Source organism: Enoplosus armatus, chromosome 16 (assembly GCF_043641665.1).
Source record: "Enoplosus armatus isolate fEnoArm2 chromosome 16, fEnoArm2.hap1, whole genome shotgun sequence".
Lineage (NCBI taxonomy): Eukaryota > Metazoa > Chordata > Actinopteri > Centrarchiformes > Enoplosidae > Enoplosus > Enoplosus armatus.
In genome coordinates this window covers 447,408-465,106 of record NC_092195.1, presented here as the reverse complement: position 1 = coordinate 465,106, position 17,699 = coordinate 447,408, and the positions used below count along the sequence as shown (strand labels likewise).

Genomic DNA, 17,699 nt, shown 5'->3' with positions numbered 1-17,699 from the left:
GGACAAGAGGAAATAATCGATGTCCGTCTGGAAATAGCTTCCCCCCAACACGACTGCTGTCAAGCGCAACCGAAAAAGAAACAACGCATCCTGCCTACATGTCAAAATAAAACGATTTATGGAAACAATCCTCACCAAAAACGTGATATTAATGTCCTAAATTCTGGTTCATTGCATACGTTATGTTATGACATAACACAGTGATTCATTCTGTATATGCTACACCATGATTCAGATCGCTGATGAACGCTTTGACGTGAAAGCATTAAACTTCCGTTTTGAGTCTAGCTAACTCATTTTGGAGTTTGACTTTTTATTAGCCACATCTCACTAAAGTGGTCAGCACCTCCTAATCTTGAGGTTCCAAGAACCTTCAATTTTAATGCTGTATGTGATTTAAAGACCCAAGGTCAGTCATTGTAGCTATCATAACGTTATATTACAGGCACTGTCGATCACTGACAGTCGACTCCGGTTCTTTAACTACATCTTAAAGCTAGCTAACGGTAGCGTTAGCAAAGCAGCTCCTGGTATGGCGGAGGTTCCTGGGACATCAAGTGAGACGATAACGGAGACTGTTCAGACTAACACACCGCCGCCGCCCCAGCAGGTAAATGATAAAGGGCGGGTCGTGGAGACGTTTTGACAGTTTTGCTAACCAGTGGTACTGCAGAGTGCAAAAAACTTTAAATTGCTTTCAGCGCCAATGAGGCCGTGCGTGCTTGTAGACAGCGTTCATGTTATGTGCCTGAAATTATAAAACGGCTTTCAGCCCCTGCCTGAAGATTCACGAGGCCTAATGTGTTCGTTGCGTTAATCTCCTAAAATGACAGTACCCGTTAGGATGTTAGCTAAGCACTATTAACATGCCAGCAACCGTATAATTTGGTATTTTGGTGGTCAGTTTTCTCATGTGACGTTATGCATTATCACTAACGTTAACTCCAGTTTGCGGTTCTCTGGAGCAGGTTCGTGTACGGTTCTGGACCTGGACACTTACTGGGTATTGCACTCAGGTCTGCCTGTTGGTACTGATATCGCAGCAATACGACCACAGGCTAGAGTGGGCTGGGAACACAGGGCACAAGAAGTGCCAGAGCCGGCTCTACTTCCTGCGGAGGCTTCGTCGTCGGCAACAAGACGCTGCAGATGTTCTATCAGTCTGTGGTGGCCACCGCTGTCTTTTATGCTGCCTTTGCTGAACTTCTGTCAGGTGTCCACCTACTTTGGGCCATGTAGTATATTTCTTGCCACAAATCGTTTCAATCTCACTGGTAGCCACTAAGTTGGTGAAACCTTAATGGTGCAATGATTGACAAGATGATGAAGATGTTGCTGCACTGTGTTCAAGATGATAAATTAGCTTGTACAGTGGGTCACCAAACTATTTTTTTTACACCGTTACCCCTATGCATCATCATTCACATTTGCCCAGGACCCATGTTCATGAGCTGCAAGCCAGAACTTTGGGTTGGTAGTACTTGATACTTGGCATTGCTTTTAGGAAAGCAGGTAATGGGAAGATTCACATACCCACACAGACATGGAGAGAACATGAAAACTCCACATAGAGACAGCTCTTGTTGGGTTTGGACCCAGGACCTTCTTGCTGTGTGGTGACACAGTAAACCACTACGTCTGGTTTGCATTTGATGTCCAGTATCTTACAGAAAGACCTCTCTCGTGTAACAGGAGGGACGAAGCCTGACAATCAAGCTGAGGAAGAGGAAGACCGAGAAGAAGGTGGAGTGGTCCAGTGACACTGTCGACAATGAGCACCTGGGAAGAAGGTCTTCAAAGTGTGAGTTCATCTTCCTCATCATGACGCACTGAAGTGTAATTGATGCAGCGGTTACTTTTTATTTACTTCTTTTAAAAAAGTGGCAATAGGCAAGTTTTTTGCTTTAACTTATCATTATGAAGTAAATGAAATGCAAAGTAAATTGCACAATACAATGGCTATAGAATAATGACACCGTTGTGCATTTTGATTGGTGCCCTATAAGCCTCGCTCTCACTGTGCAATTCTGTCTGATCTCCCGGGAAAATGGAGGCTAGATTCACGGCCCAAAGGGAGTACGTCAACCATTGCACAACCAAAACAGAAAGAGGACAGTGCTTTCAACACTCTCTTTGTACATCCATGGCTTTTACATAAGGTGTCAATAAAGGTCTTCAAAAAAAGAGAGAGAGGATAGCACTTATGTTTTCCCCGGTAGCTATCCCCCGGAAATTGCGGACGGTGGAACAAACCAACATTCAACATTCATTCTTTCCACTAGGTCAGTAAATGACCAAAACCTGTGTACTTATTAATACTACCGTATGTTTTATTCTGATATTATCACAGCACTGAGATCGGGCTTTGTAGTTCAAATTGGGATTCTTAAGGTTGTTACTAGCTTTGGACACTAGCCAGGCTGCTAGCGGTAGTTAGTTGTTTGCGCGAGGCAATACTCAAACACTGTTTTTACTCAATTTAAAATTATAACAATTTCACTTTATCTCTTCAGAAGGGGTGTACATCTCTCCCTTATAAGACGATCCAATACACACATGATACGAGTCGGTGCAATACGATGCAATCTGCGGAAGTATAACGGCAACATCCGGTTTATATCACCCAAAAGCATGATTGGAACTGAAGTTTCAAAACTCCTGAAGTTTTTTTTTTAATCTCAAAGAAAGATATAAGATATAAATAGAAATAAGTAAAACAGTACCAACAGCGTTTTTTAATTTTGTATCATTCTCTTACTAAGGCTCAGAATGTCTCATCAGCATGGTTCATATATCCTTGGAACACTCTCCTCTGTCCATTAATATGCACATATTTACTGTGGGTTGAAACCCTATGGACATGCAGACAAACAACTAAAATAGTTTCAAATTGCGTAAAAATGATTAAAAAAAACTGTCCTACAAGATTGATAGTGCAATTGACATGCCAAATGATGGCTACCTAACTAATTCTGAAAATAACAATACATGCCATGCATTAAGTAGTTAAGATATGTTGTGACAATGAGTGAAAACTGATCAAAAATTCCCAGGGTTAAAAGGTGTTGTATGGTGAAAAAGTTGTCATAAAATTATTTTATCTCAGAATTCTGATATTTTAGAACTCAAATAATGTATTTTTTGTAAATAACCTCCTTAACACACAACTCTGCCTCACCGTCCTGCTGCACAACTTGATTTATCAAATCAAACAGCAGCTGAAAAGCTATTTTTACGACACGTTTCCGTTTTAGTTACTATTTCTGACCAGAAATGTTTTAACAAGGTGTCATGTTGTGTTTTTGATTTTCAATTTGAGAATTAGGAGTTTACAATGAGTCAGTAAAGGCATCAACTGTGGATGTAGATGACCTGGATCAATTCTAATCCTGTATGTTGTGTTCCAGGCTGCTGTATTTATGAGAAGCCCCGACAGTTCGGAGAGTCGTCCTCTGAAAGCGAGGGAGACGACGACGACGAAGGGTGTGGCAGTGCTCACTGTATCCTGGGCCACAGCAGGAGAGGCCATGGACAGAGGGGGGGAGGGGGTACCACAGTGCCTCCAAATTCTGGAGGGTCACACACCCACTAATTAGCACTGCAGGCTGATTGTGGGGTCTGAGGGGTTTCTCACCCCTAACAATGACAGATTACAAAACTGCACTCTTTTTTTTATTTATTTTTTTAGTTTAGTTCCACCACTGAGATACAGGCAGACCTGATGCTGTGTTCCAGTCATGAGTCAGAAACTCCCAGCTGCTGGAGAAGGATTACAGCCTCTGTACTCCTGAAAAACAAAGAGCAAAATGGATTATGGAATTAGCCAAATTGAAAATGCTCACCTGCTCTCCTCTCAACAGCTAAAAGCATGCTCAGTATTGTGCCAACTGTAACATGGAACGATTCCTTCAAATTTCTTTTGAACTCTTATCACAAGGGAGACATGCTGTGATCATAACAGAATTTAAAGGGGCCACACCAGTCTTTTTGCATGATTCAGCCCTTTTCCTACAAATCACATACAGTATGCATCACTGCTAAGCATTTTCCAGAGCATTTCGTAGGATGGTAGGATTTGAAATGCACCCGTTGTTTTCCATTCATTTCACTGTGCTATGACAATAAACTTTGAGGTTTGTAATCCATCGCAGTGAATATCATGTTTGCTTTTATTTTTGTCAGAGTTGTTGTCCAAAAGGATATTCACTTTACAAATATATGCCAATGAATGAACCAGTAATAAAACTGAAATGATGAATTACAAAAAAATTACATAATCAGTTTCGAGTCCTCTACAAGCATGATTTTTTATATCGCCTGGCAGTATGGACAATAAATCATTAAAAGAAACCTCAGAGAGTGTAGTATGCTTTGGAAAATGATTAGCAGCAGTAATCTAAAAACATTTAAGAACACTAGTGACGTACTCATATGGTGTATGATGTGTAGTGATGTCACCATGTCGGAAAAAAAAACTGAGCAACATGGATTATTAGCCTAATTTAAAATTCAACAGCTAAAATAATTAGCATGGAATGCTAAGTGTAACCCTTAAACGTGAATTTAAGGACATGCAGTGCTGAAAATAGAATTGGACTAAACCTCACCTTTTTACTTCAAATCACATTCATGTACATTACATAACTGCAGACCATTTTCAGGCACTGATAGTGTTGAAGAGCTTCGGGTCTCTTTTAAAAGTATGCATTTCTATACTTTAGTAAAATAAGTGGAAATCAATGGCTGCCAAGTAAAAAAAAATAAAACAGTTCGGAGTGCTTTGGAAAATGGTCATCAGCAGTAATGTGAAGTGTCTAATTTGTTGTGAATTAGCTAAAACATGAAAAATAATATAATGTCACAGTATCACTGCAAAGTTGAGAAACCTTTGCCCAGACTCCATGCTTGCAATTCCAACTGGAAGTATAGTCACTTTGCACTTTCCCCAGCAGCGTATTGGACTTTGTGACTGTGATGCATGTCTGGAACGCAGCATACAGTATGTTAGGAGCTAGGAACATGTCGTCTGGCTATGCGTTTTCCTTTTGACAAAGTGGCAGAGTTAATTGTATACAATACAGCACATTGTTTATTTATTTATTTGCTGGTCTTACTTCTAACTTTGCTAATTGACATGCAGGCGACCATTGCAATTACAAACCAGTATGTGAGAGTTAGAAGAGTGGATTGAAAACCTGGACGCCAACAAAGATCTCACTTTGATATTCAGTTGAGTGAGTGTTTCTGATTTGTAGACCAGTTTTCAAGTTAATGCCAACTTATGTGACGATTGCTGACAGAACATATTACACAAGGCTAATACAGTATAACTACACATAGCACCATCAGTATGATCTGTTGAGACCTAAGTAGTCAGTGTTAGAGAACACAGCCCTGGGCCCAGTTCTTCATATGTGGATAACTTACTGGATCATGACTAGAACCTTTGAGGGTTAACCCAAAAAGTCATTAAACTTCAACTTCAACAATTAAGAGTAAAATAGCTATATAAATTATTTTGTACAATTTATACAAACAAATCAGACCTCTTACTGTGTCTGAAGGACCAAGTTGGCCGGATGAGAATTAACAATTGTCTTAGCTGGTTAACATCACGTAAACCCGGGTTACTCAATACATGTTTGGGGAACACCGTCCTGATCTTCTTATGTGTATAACTAAATTGACGATGGATTTTATTGTCGAAGATATAACGTGATCCAGGATTTTTCTGTTCTTTCAAGCGAAACCTGTTAATTGACAAACCCGTAAGTAAAAAAAAATTGCAAAAGCTTAAACACCTTCTTCTGTTAAACGGATCACGAGCTAGCCCTTTCAAGGTAAACCTCGTACATGCATAGTTTTTCAGATCCATAATTTCCTACTAATTTTCAGAAGGTTTTCTGGAGAAAAAAAACCCCATCGTCATTTGGTACTAATAAAAGGCGAAAAAGCAACACTGCTCAGTTGGTACACTTCCAATTAATTAATTCCAACTATTTTCCTGTGTAACCCTGAGTCTTTAGTCAGAGCACAGCAGGCCAGCTGAACATGCAAATGTATGCAATACAGTATACCATTCAACATCTATCCATTCACTTATTAGCTATACTGTATTAGCTTCTCTCCAGGAAACTTCTTTGAAATATATCATTACCAAACTGTTTTTAGAAGAGAACATAGACATTACTAAATGTCAAAATCTGTTGGCGTAATAATCATCAGTTTAATTCCCAACAATGTGTCAATCTCAATAAACACATGTACATATGCATGCTACAAATACTATGAGATGAAATCATCACATTAAAAAAAAAAAGACTGCTTCAAATTTCCTTTGAATTACTAAGAGCAAAAGGGACCAATTCAACTTGTAAAGTTTCTCAGCGAAAACAATGGAGTCACAAAACATGGCATCTTAAACATGATCAGTCATGTCAGCCATAGATCAGATTCGACTTTTGATTCATGTTGCTTTTAAAATAATAGTTTGCTGTCATGACGCAACTTCATGTCAGATTGAAAAATGTACCCTCCGCCTAGAAGAGCTGAATTAGCTGTATGAGAATTAGAAAGATGACTTCATCTAGCTAACATCATGTAAGTCTGGATTAGTTAAACTACATCTGAAGATTGGGGGCCTGGGTGGCGAGCTATTTCTGTGGCTTGTTCTGTCAAAATCAGTCGCCTAAGTTCAAAGGCTGCCAGTTTAGCACTCACCTCCTCACTCAAAGCTTTTGGCGTTAAAACTTTTGATTGTTTTTGCAGAGCTGCAATTGTCAGTTTGCTGTAATGATTGATTGCAGATCACTCTGTTTTTGTCGTTTAATTTTGTGACAGCGTTGGATTTGATGAAACCTCATAAACAGAGGAGTGTTGGTATTTTTAGATTCTAAATCCTCTGCTGGTTTTTCATTTGCTTGATTGATTTTTAGATAAATCCAATGTATCCACTGGACAATCTTAGAAATGATAACATTTTCGCATCAGGAGGAATTGTCTCTTTGTGTAGGATGGTAAATGGCAGAAAGGAGGATGGTTGAATTGACAACACGAGAGAAGTTCATTTCTGTTAATGCACTCATTCGCTTAACTCCTTGGACGAAGCGCCTACAGGTTCCCATTAAATTCAGCTGCATGTCTGTCATAAAGAAAAAGAAAAAAAAAATTACAATTTGACTCTATTTAAAGACGATGTATATTTGTGACTGACTTGTTTTATTTATGTGAAGTAAAAAAGAGACTCTTCTATGATAGGAGTTCCATTCCTGACCAGGCTATACACATGCAACTGGATCACAGCTAATGTGGTGTACATGAAAGGAGAGGTGAAGGTGCATGACTGCTGGCTCAGGCTTTGTACTCATGTCTCAGCTATGACCAAAACTCACCAAACACAGGCCTCATCATCATCATCATCATCGTCATCATCCTCTATAGTTTCAGACCATGTTTGTTATGTGGCAGTAGTGTGGATTACACTCAATTCATTTATGCCACCACTTTATGTACTATCTATACACATTGATATTGTTATATATGTACATTGTTCTTGTACTGGTAATGCACCTTTCTGTATATACTGTTAAACATAACGAGCAGATATAATCTGAATTAAAGTTTTGAACTGTGATTAAACTGGTTTACAAATGTGTTATATCTTACATAGGAGTTCGACACTAGTTGGTCATGCATACCTTTGCAGTCCCCACAGTGGCCTTAAGGATATAATAGAATTACAGAAAACGTCTATTTCTTCTCATCTAAAAAAATGGATTACCAACTGGAGTACCCCCCCCCCCCCCAAAAGCCTCAGTTTTGCTGTGTGGCAATAGATATTTGGGAATTTTGATTGTAACTGAAGAATATTCCGCTTGAAGGAATACTGATATCTCCTAGGAAAAAAAGTCTGGTTCCAGGAATATCACCAACTCAATGGCTGTTAGGACTAGTCTTACATAACCAGACCTACACCCATCTCAACCCATTATCATTCTGAGATAGGATAAGAAAACACCCTGGCTTGTTTGTATTTCTTTAAACCAATCAAGCAACTGTGCCCTTGAAAGACGGTAACCTGCAGAATTTTATTCATATAGCCCAATATCACAAATCACAATTTGCCTCAGGGGGCTTTATAATCTGTTCACCACACAACTCCCTCTGTCCTTAGACACTCGATTGGAACGTGGGAAAAAAAACAGAGGAGGGAACCCCCTCCCAGGACGGACGGACATGCAATAAATGTCATGTGTACAGAATCGATTCATAGCATATACAATTATGATGCCAAAAGACTGTAGATTGTAAAACACTGCAAAGTGAAGAGGAGGGATCCAGGAGGTCGACTGTCGCCCACTAAGTAGGATCTGAGCCTCACCACAGAGGCGTGGGAAGGAGACAGGCCTAATGTCTAATGGACTAAAGTGCTCATATTAATAGATTAATTGAGACTCACCCACTGGATGTAAAGTGGTAACAGGTACGAGGCCTGAGGTGTGGAAGGATACGTACTAATTGGAAAGTTAAAGCAAAGAGATGAGTTTTAAGCTTATATTTAAAGGTTCTATGTGGAGTTTTCAGGAAGTCGTTTTTACTGACACCAGTGGCCGCTAAGTAAACGGCAGCCAGCATCCTGTTGCCCGTGCCCGCACTGAGCCAAAACAGTGACGTGACATACACCAGGGTGATTTACTGCGATTTACAGTCATATTTAGAATAACGTTACCACCTGTTTTGGACCATTGGCTCCGTGATACTAACTAGCTTACTGTTTGCATGTTACTTCATCCGCTGGCTGCCTATATTGATTCTGAGGCTCCGCCCATCCAGGAAGCAGAGAGACAGGTAGAGAGGAAGGTTAGAGTGGGAGGGGATTTTCCACAGTAACTGTGTTTGGGAATGTAGGGATATACATTACTATAGCACATGCAACTGTCAACTGACATGATAAGGACCTTAAATCTGCACTAATCATTTTTGATTAACGTGTAATGGATCAAATGCGTAATGCGAAAGGTGTCGCTCATAGTGACAAACCTGTTATCACCAACTCTGCAGTTCCAGAATCAGAATCAGAATCAGAACTACTTTATTGATCCCCGGGGGGGAAATTCCCCTCAGCTCTATAGAACTTGTATGTTTTGGTTTTGGTTTGGTTGTATGTTTTCATTTTGGTTTTAGGGCCATTACTTTACTTTTTTGCTTCAGTCACAGTGGTGGTTTCCAGCAGCAGGCAGATGTTTTCAGTGGAAAAAGCTGTAAAAAGCCAGTGCACACTACCTGCCCAGCACCAAACAGCAGACAGACAAAGTTTAGAGACTACCTGGTGAACATAGTGGATCATTTAGCAGCTAAAGAGCCAGATATATTTTTCTCAGGAGTTGGTGGAGCCCAAACTAGAGCTAAGAGGAGAGTGGATATTGGTCTTAAATTAATCAGATTTGACACAAACACGACTCCAAATTAATGCTAATATTTTTACAAAGTGATAATAAATCAGTTTTTCTTTTTTCTTTTTCCACTGCCACCAAGTGACTGTATAAATGAAATGAAATGAAAAAGGTCCAACTGTCACAATCAAATTTTAAGGTGATACTGTGCTGACATGGGGGATACTCCTATATTAACTTGTGTTTAATCAAATGACCACACAGCAAACCTGGGGGCAGGTAGTATGGAAATACTGTACACAATGCAGGAACCGGGGGGTTAAGAGAGGCCTCCATGTCCTGAGGCCCCCAGAAGGTGATATAATCATTTGTGAAACTGCCAGATTCCCTTTTTTTTTTTCTTTCAATTTCTGAATGTCATTTCATGCTAATGTGAAATGTACAGAGACTAACTGGAAAATCAAAAAAGGGTACTCTAGCAATCTGAGATAGTGGAGGACATTTTCCCATCATAATTAAGTACAGATGTAGATGTTTAATGGGGTAATGCTGCACCCAATATTGACCTGCTACAGCTGCTACTTGGAAATTGCTCGAGTTAGGTAATCTATCACTCAAACATCATGTCTGCTTTCACCACATCACTGTTACACAATATGACACATATGACATATGATTTGCCTGTTAAAGCAGGCATGATTTATAAACCATACTGAAATAAATGGCAACTTAATGGCTAGGAAGGTAGGAAAACATGTTCAAAAATAATTGAATGTAATCTTTTGAAATTTGGCTGGCTACAACATGCAAAACCACCAGTGTGGTCCTTTAACACTGTTAAGGCTCTCCTTTGGCTGGAGACACTTTAGGTTGCCTCTATACTCTCTGTATTGGTTCTACTGAAAAGGTCAATCCCCCAGCATAGTCAACATGACGTGATTTCATTTCATGTGGAATTTCAACGAATGAAGTGGGAAATCAAAACCAAGACAAGCAGACAATCGAATAAAAGAACATCCCTTTTATTTAGCCAGTGGGAGCATTTAACCTCAGTGTAGTGTTGGGTTCAAAGTGGCTATAAATTAGATGTACAGTAATAGGTCACAGCAGGTTCTTCCTTGACTTCCTCCAAGTTAAAAATCACACCATGGGTATCAGTGAGGTCTTTCCTCCTTATTAAAAGGAAGCAGGACAGTTTCTTTAGCTACAGTGATCCCGCACTTGTTAGGTGTGTTTGATGCTCATATAAAAAATAGCTTTATTTACAAGGGATTCTCAGCATTAATACCACTGCAATAAAAGCTCCAAATAAGCAAACAATGAATAAAAGGCAACAAAGAGTTGTACACATTGTGTTACCTCCTTGGGACTCAAAATAGTTAATACAAATACGGTGCAATATAAGATCGTTAGACATCCTTACTGTGGACGTCTGTAGCTTCCAATATTAAAATGAAACCTTATAATGAAATTATAATTTCATATTCCACGTGTGTACATATGAAACAATTAAAATTACAATCTTGAAATCAAATTTCAATGTTTGAAAATGCATCAATACTGACAAATCACAATTCTCAGTGTAGTCCTTAGAATAGCCTTACCATAACCATAGTAGCAATGAAATTGAGAGTGAAATGGACTATTTTTTTTCAAATTGGCAGACAATGTGAAACCTAAACTTGACAATAAAACTACTCTCTGGACTGTTTCAAGGACTTTTTTTTAATTACCCGATTTTAGCTTACTCATTAGAGAATGGCAGAAAGCTTACAGGCCTCTCATGAAATCTGTCAAAATCAACTATTATTAAATTGACCATGAAAAAGACCATTTACATTTTATTTGAATTAGTCACCATTGTCTGCCAATTTGAAATTGAAACTATTTTTACATTCAATTTCATGTTATTATGGCAGTGTTTGTCAGTCAAGTTTTAATTTTAATTTGGCAGTAGTTTACTTTGTCACACATCCTGTGCACACCAATGGACAATAACGTTTGAGTCATTTCAATATTGTCAGCCACAGGCTTCCACATCTTACAGGCTGTGATACAGGTAAGGAGTGTTGGGTGCAAAACATGCAATTGTGCACTAAAACCAAATTTGATGTTTGGTCTTCCATTTTTGTGCCTTTTATTCTAAAGCATGACAAGTAAAAATCCATAAAAACACATACTTGTGGAGAGTAAGTGTGGCCTACATTCCCAGTAAAGTTTTAAACAAGCAACATCATGGCACAGAAAATGACAAAAGGCAAAAAACAAAAACAAAACAAGTGTGTACAGAGAACACATTAAAATGTGCTGCTGGTATTTTATCAATTAGAATTTCTAAGCACATACCTTCTACAACAAGCAACAATGATAGTGCCATGTTCTTAAGGAGTTCATATTTGAGGAAATCTCAATGTAACATAGTTCATATACAGTATGTGTTAACGTTCACAGGAAATGCCTCTTCCACAGGTCATTTTGCTGTGACACCCTCCTTTTTCTGTTCAATATATAAGTACAAAACAGGTCATGAAAAGCATTTGTAGATTTATAGTTGAGAATAAGCAGCAATCACAGCTGAGTGCTGAAGCCACTTCCTCTGTGGCTATTGTGCGGTAACAATAGCCATTTTAGATCAAGAATCACAATTTGAGGTCAAAGAGTAAAGAAGATCTTATGGCTTTAAATACGGTATATTTTGTAGTGTGGGTGTGCTTGATTGACAGGTGTCTAATTCTATAGGTCAGCGGTGGTCGATACTTCCCGTTCCTCCCAGCCTGCTGCTTCAAACAGTGTGTCAGAGTTTCTAGTGGTCAACCATGTGAATTCGCAGGTCAAAGTTGAACAAAGGACGATGGACCAAGAGTCTACCGGAACCAGCTGGAGATCGTATGAGTATCGTTTCACTTAAATTAAAGATTACTCAAGATAAATATTTGCAGGGGTGATGCGTAATTCAACTGTACCTTAAGTGACAAAGATGGTAAAAAAAAAACAAAAAAACTCAAAAATTCAAGCTTCCCAACAGAGTGACGCGACAGTCTATGGCTAAAACTGCACTCCAAATTGGATAGAACCTTTTAATTCCAAATTCACTTAATATGGACTTCTCAAGCTTACCCCATAGGGAGTGAACACAGTCTGAACAAACCAAACATTAGGAGCTGCTCTAAAACTGCTTATGCGAGAGACATTTATTATAGTAGTGAGAATTTGTTCCTTCAAAAAGCATTTCTTACCCTTTTGACTGTCAGGGGCACTGTGATATTTCTGTAGCACTAAGGCTTGTCTGAACGTCTGTGCCTTTGCACAGCGAGGCTATCTGAAGACTCCTCTGCCAGAAAGCACTGCTTCTTTCAATCCCCTACAATGTTTTCTTTTAACCATAGTTTTTTTGTGTGTGTGTGTTTTAATGCCGTGGTTTGTATCGGTTTGCATTTCTTTCCTCCTGGCGGTGATGCCTAACATTTCTGCTAATTCAGGCTGTGTATTTGGTTGTTTCTGGGTTCAAATTCGTTCATTTCTTCTCACCCAGGATGCACCAAAGGCAAGTGTTCCCTTAAAGGGAAATTCCGGTATTCTTAAACCTGGGCCCTATTTTCACAGATTTTGGTGTCTGAATGAGTAATAGTTACCAAAAGCTTTGGAATTGGTCAAGATCGCCTCAACTGGCAGCCCCGAATGGACTACAATGGTTGCAACATAATCCTTGCAGGCAATTGCGCACGTGAAAGTACATCCAAGTGCTTGTTTTGCCAGCATTAAGATCAAGTGAGGACAGACATCTATAAAATACAGATCAATAGTGTTGAACATAAAGTGACATAAGTACAACTTCTATGAGTTTGTAATGAGTGTACAATAGAATTCTTAAGTCGCACTGCAGAAGACAGTGGTGTAGTGAAACAGTCTCTCTGTGTAGTCCCACTGTTGTGATGCCACTTGAGGATACTGGTGGACTCCTGAATAGACAGCAACTTCTCACCGCCTGTGGAAAAGACACAACTCTCTTAATAAACGACTAATCTGGAAAACACAGCACTCTGACCAGTGGTGGGTGTGCACAGACGGAGCTGGTGCTGGCTTTTTGTTCTGGTAAACTGCACACCCGGCGCTATGATCAAAACTAGGTCAAATATGGACCTATCAATACGAAACTACTGAAGACTGCACCTTTCTGCACATTGTTTGGATTCACCAACCGTTTTTAACTTTTAGAATTTGAATTCCCCTAACAGTGCACTGCTTCTACGGGACACGGCAAGTCTTCAGTGCTTTGTCAAAGTAAATGTCATAAGAAAATGTTGCTAGTTTTCACAATTCCGTTGTTATGTGTTCTAAGTAACTCTTTATATATTTGTTTTGCTGAAATTATCAAAAGTAAAATGTGTGTAAAACAAAGCAGCAACATTTCTGATGGCCTTTACTTTGATAAGACCATGTAGAACATTTTTAAGAGTGTGAATAGTTACCTCAAAAAGAATAATTCTGCACCATTTCAACTTTTGCCTTAGTTTTGCCATCATGTCTATCGGTAATAATAACGCTGTAATCTCTGGGAACACTGAGACATCACTGAGAGAAAGTACAGGTCAAGAAACACGATCAGTCAGCCAGGAAACCAACCTCCAGGTTTGTCAAACTTTACTGGAAGAGAAAAAAAACAAGCTAACTTTTTAACTTTGGTAGCTGTTACTTCGTGCGGCATAGCCAGGCGCAGTGAGGTTGCCAGTATAGGTGTGCATAGTGTCTTTGGGTTCTCAGATCCCCAGCTCCACCCTCTCGTCCAAATATGGTTCCTCAAAACCAAGATGACGACAGCGAGGCTATCACTACTGATGACTTAAAAGGTCCCATATTATGCTAATTTCAGCTCTATATTTTTAGTCTAGGACTCCACTAGAGTAGCTTTGCACAATTCACCGTTCATAAAAAGTTCTTACGTATCTTCTCCTGGCCCTTTCTGCAGCCCCTCAGTTCCCCCCTCTGTCTGAAACAAGCCGTTTTTGACAAACGGGGCCAAAACTGATATTGATATTTGGAGACATACAAAATATGTTATATAATACTGCTATACAATTTTCTTAAAAACATAAACAATCTTGATAGAGATGCCTAAAATTAATTGTGACCAAGATACATACTGAGTGGGGCGTTTTACAGTTGACAAAGCAACATGTCAGTGCTCTGGTGGACAAACTATGTCATCGAGACACGGTTTCTAAATTACATCAAACCTAGTTTGGCATTTCTATACTGAAATTTGTTATTACTTATCAGCAGACATATACAGCACTTGACTAAATGTACTTGGCTGCATTCCACAAATGTCTAATAGTCCACAAAGACTAATAAAACCCACCAGACAAATCTGGACTTAATCAATTGCAGGCATTTGACACGATCCAAAATTCATACCGGTTTTCATCAAATCCTTTGTGAAGGAAATACCCTCACACTGCACATGATGAGGGGCCTACAGCCCATGAGCAGGGCTCATCCAGATTCATTATACAGCCTGGAGGTTTGAGGTTCACCAAAACCTGTGCAGACCTTCAACTGACCGAGCTGACCTATGCTAGACGACCTACAGTGACAATGCTACAGCTTCAGCTGCTCCTATTGTTCAACGTTTTTACATAGTGATGTAATGGTTTTGGGTTGGGAGTTTTTGTGATTCCAACTCAACTTATGCAGTCATAACAACAAAACACTAATGCAACCTGTCAGAGGGGGGAAAAAAATCAGAATTGGGTAAATGTGAATGAAAGGGCTTACCTTAAGTTTAACTTGTCTTCACCTTGTCCTTAACAGACACAAGCTTTTCATTATATTCCCTATTGTCTTTCATTTCATCAGTGTCATTGCTCTCCTCATCCTTTTCTGCTTTTTCTTCCTCTACGCCGAGGATCACACTCTGCCGAACACTGACAGAGATCACCAATGCCTGTATGATGCCATAGATCAAGGCAAACTGAGGGAGATACTCCTGAATTAACCAGAGTAATCCTCCCATTCCAACTGTGGAGACAAAAAACATGGCCATACCATGAAACCACAGCCTCAGTGCTCCCTGGACCCCTAACACCTCCAGGATCAGCTTGGCAGGGGGCGACACAGTCCACAGGAAGCCAACAACAAACAGGTCAAACAAATGGCGGAGGAAGTTGAAACAGATTTCGTGGTGCTCTGGTAGGATTTCCATCTTCCAGTTGTGCGCAAAGAATCGGAAAGGAGATGTCAGCTGAGAGGAAGGAGGTGTAGGAGACGGAGGAGGCGTTCCATAGTCAGAAAAGTCCCCATCAATATCATGATCTCCACACTGACCATAACGTTTCTGTCGTCTTTGTCCGATTGGCTCCGTTTTTCTTGGCCACGGTAGGTAAGAAGTTGGGAGATATTTAATCCACCATCTAGAAACCTTCTCTGAATTTGCCTCCATCTCCTGTTTTCCTGCGCCAAGGTCTTCAATTTCCATGGGCTGCAGCTTCTCCTGCGCCTCCCAGTACTCCTCTACTGAACTACTCTGGTCACTTTGACGTCTCCACCCTCCCCAGATCCAGGAGGTCCATCCCCTGAGGCCCTGACTGCCGCAGCCATGCTTCTGGCCCTCGGCTATCACTGTTGTGGTATTCTCTGACACGGCACTGTTGGTCCATGAGCGCACCCACCCCCATGCTCTGCCTACCACAGCTGTCATACTTTCTAACTGAGCTTGTTGGGAGTTGAACTAAAACTAGCAGACACTCAGTTCTCGGCTCCCCTTGCTTCAGTTAGCTGGGCAGCCCTGTGAGCTTACTGGAAAAGCATGCATGAACTGGCAGTTCAGTTGTTAAGTTGCAATACTTGTCCTCAGGGCATAGACACACCTGTGGGTGCGTTGTAGCAGTTAAACAGAAACAAGGGGTGACCCCTCCTTACATTACTTAATAACCCTTTCCCTGAATGGAATTACAGCATTTCTAAGTTAAGTTTCTCGTCTAGGTGCCTTTGGTTTAACCTGGCAACCTTCGGAGCTGCCAAGGTTGCTTTCAGTAGCTCAACAATACCTTAAGATATGCTTAATGAACAAGTTAGCACCGGCTAGCTACAAGTCTGTAAATTGAGGTTGACCAAGGCTTCAGCTCAATAACGTCAGCCAACTAACGTCAACGTTACTGCTTGACAAACGTGCTGAACTTTTCCAGTCTCCTGAAAGTCATTGCTTCACTCCTCAAATCTGCAAATAAAAGAAGAGACGTTTATAGTTGGTTCAAGCATTAAATCTTTCTTCCAATACCACGTCAACAGCAATGCGAGTTAGCGTTCATGTTACCCTGTTCTTGATAGTTGACTTAGCTAACCTGCAGGCTTTTACTGTAAAGTATGATTGGTTAGCAACTAACGTCAGCTGGTCTTACGTTTGCTAACACATTTCGGGAAGACATTTTTCGACTTCTCTGTGTTTCTAAAGCACGGCAGCTAATCTGATAATGGAGAAATGCTCACCTTCGGGGACGTTAGCTTGAGTTTGTCTCTCAGACCATAGCTAAGTTAGCCATCCTTGTTAGCATCAAATAACTCGACACGCAAAGTTTGTAAACTTCTGGATGCCGCGTTGTCAACACACCAACGCGTTTATCTTTTGCGGTTTGACTATAAAGTCAGCTCAAACCAACGTGTACTCCCGACAGGTACTATTCACGGTACTGCTATCCAGCAAAAACACAAGCGATAGATCCGCCTGCCAGGTTGCCTGAAACGTTTACCTAATTACGAGAACAAAGACGACGGACTACCGGTTCGGTCTTACCCTTCAAAATAAAACCATGGTTGACCAATTCATGCTAAGGCCTTTGTAGTAGCCTAAAGTACCTTCGTGCTGAAATTATACTAAATTGGTCTCATGTAGCACACTTGTTTTGATTGCTAATGTGCAATTGAGTTATCTTACATGGATATTTTAGCGGAAAACAATGGCAGTTTTGTTGCAAATAGCTTCCTGTGACCCAGTGCATCAATATCAAAAATTACTATTGCACTGAACAGATAGGACACGCCTCTTCATATTGGCTCAATTACAAATCAGAAATCATATCAGCCCATATACAGTTGGCCATATCACGCTAAAATGCAGCGTATACGCATGCACTCTAGTTCATTTTACGAATTTTTAGTACGCAAGTTAGATGTACGCCAAGCGTTAAACAAAATCTTATTACGCATCAGTCCCTCCCATGCATTGTGTAAGCAGCATTATGCAACAGGTGGTGTAATGAGTTGAACTACTTTCCAACAGCCAGTTAATTTTTATTTCTATCATATCTAGAT

The 17,699-nt window shown here is 40.1% G+C and overlaps 2 protein-coding genes across 2 annotated transcripts; one reads left to right on the top strand and one right to left on the bottom strand.

The window, feature by feature from the left end:
* The first annotated feature begins 417 nt into the window (after positions 1–417).
* Positions 418–4,107, top strand: ppp1r11 (protein phosphatase 1, regulatory (inhibitor) subunit 11). The gene is made up of 3 exons (XM_070922256.1): positions 418–610; positions 1,693–1,801; positions 3,408–4,107. The coding sequence occupies exons 1-3, from the start codon at positions 533–535 to the stop codon at positions 3,590–3,592; spliced, it is 372 nt and encodes a 123-aa protein (XP_070778357.1). The 5' UTR covers positions 418–532; the 3' UTR covers positions 3,593–4,107.
* Positions 4,108–15,174: 11,067 nt separating this feature from the next.
* Positions 15,175–16,089, bottom strand: c16h6orf47 (chromosome 16 C6orf47 homolog). Its single transcript, XM_070922105.1, has one exon. It carries the CDS (start codon positions 16,087–16,089, stop codon positions 15,175–15,177), a length of 915 nt encoding a protein of 304 aa, XP_070778206.1.
* Between the last annotated feature and the right edge of the window lie 1,610 nt (positions 16,090–17,699).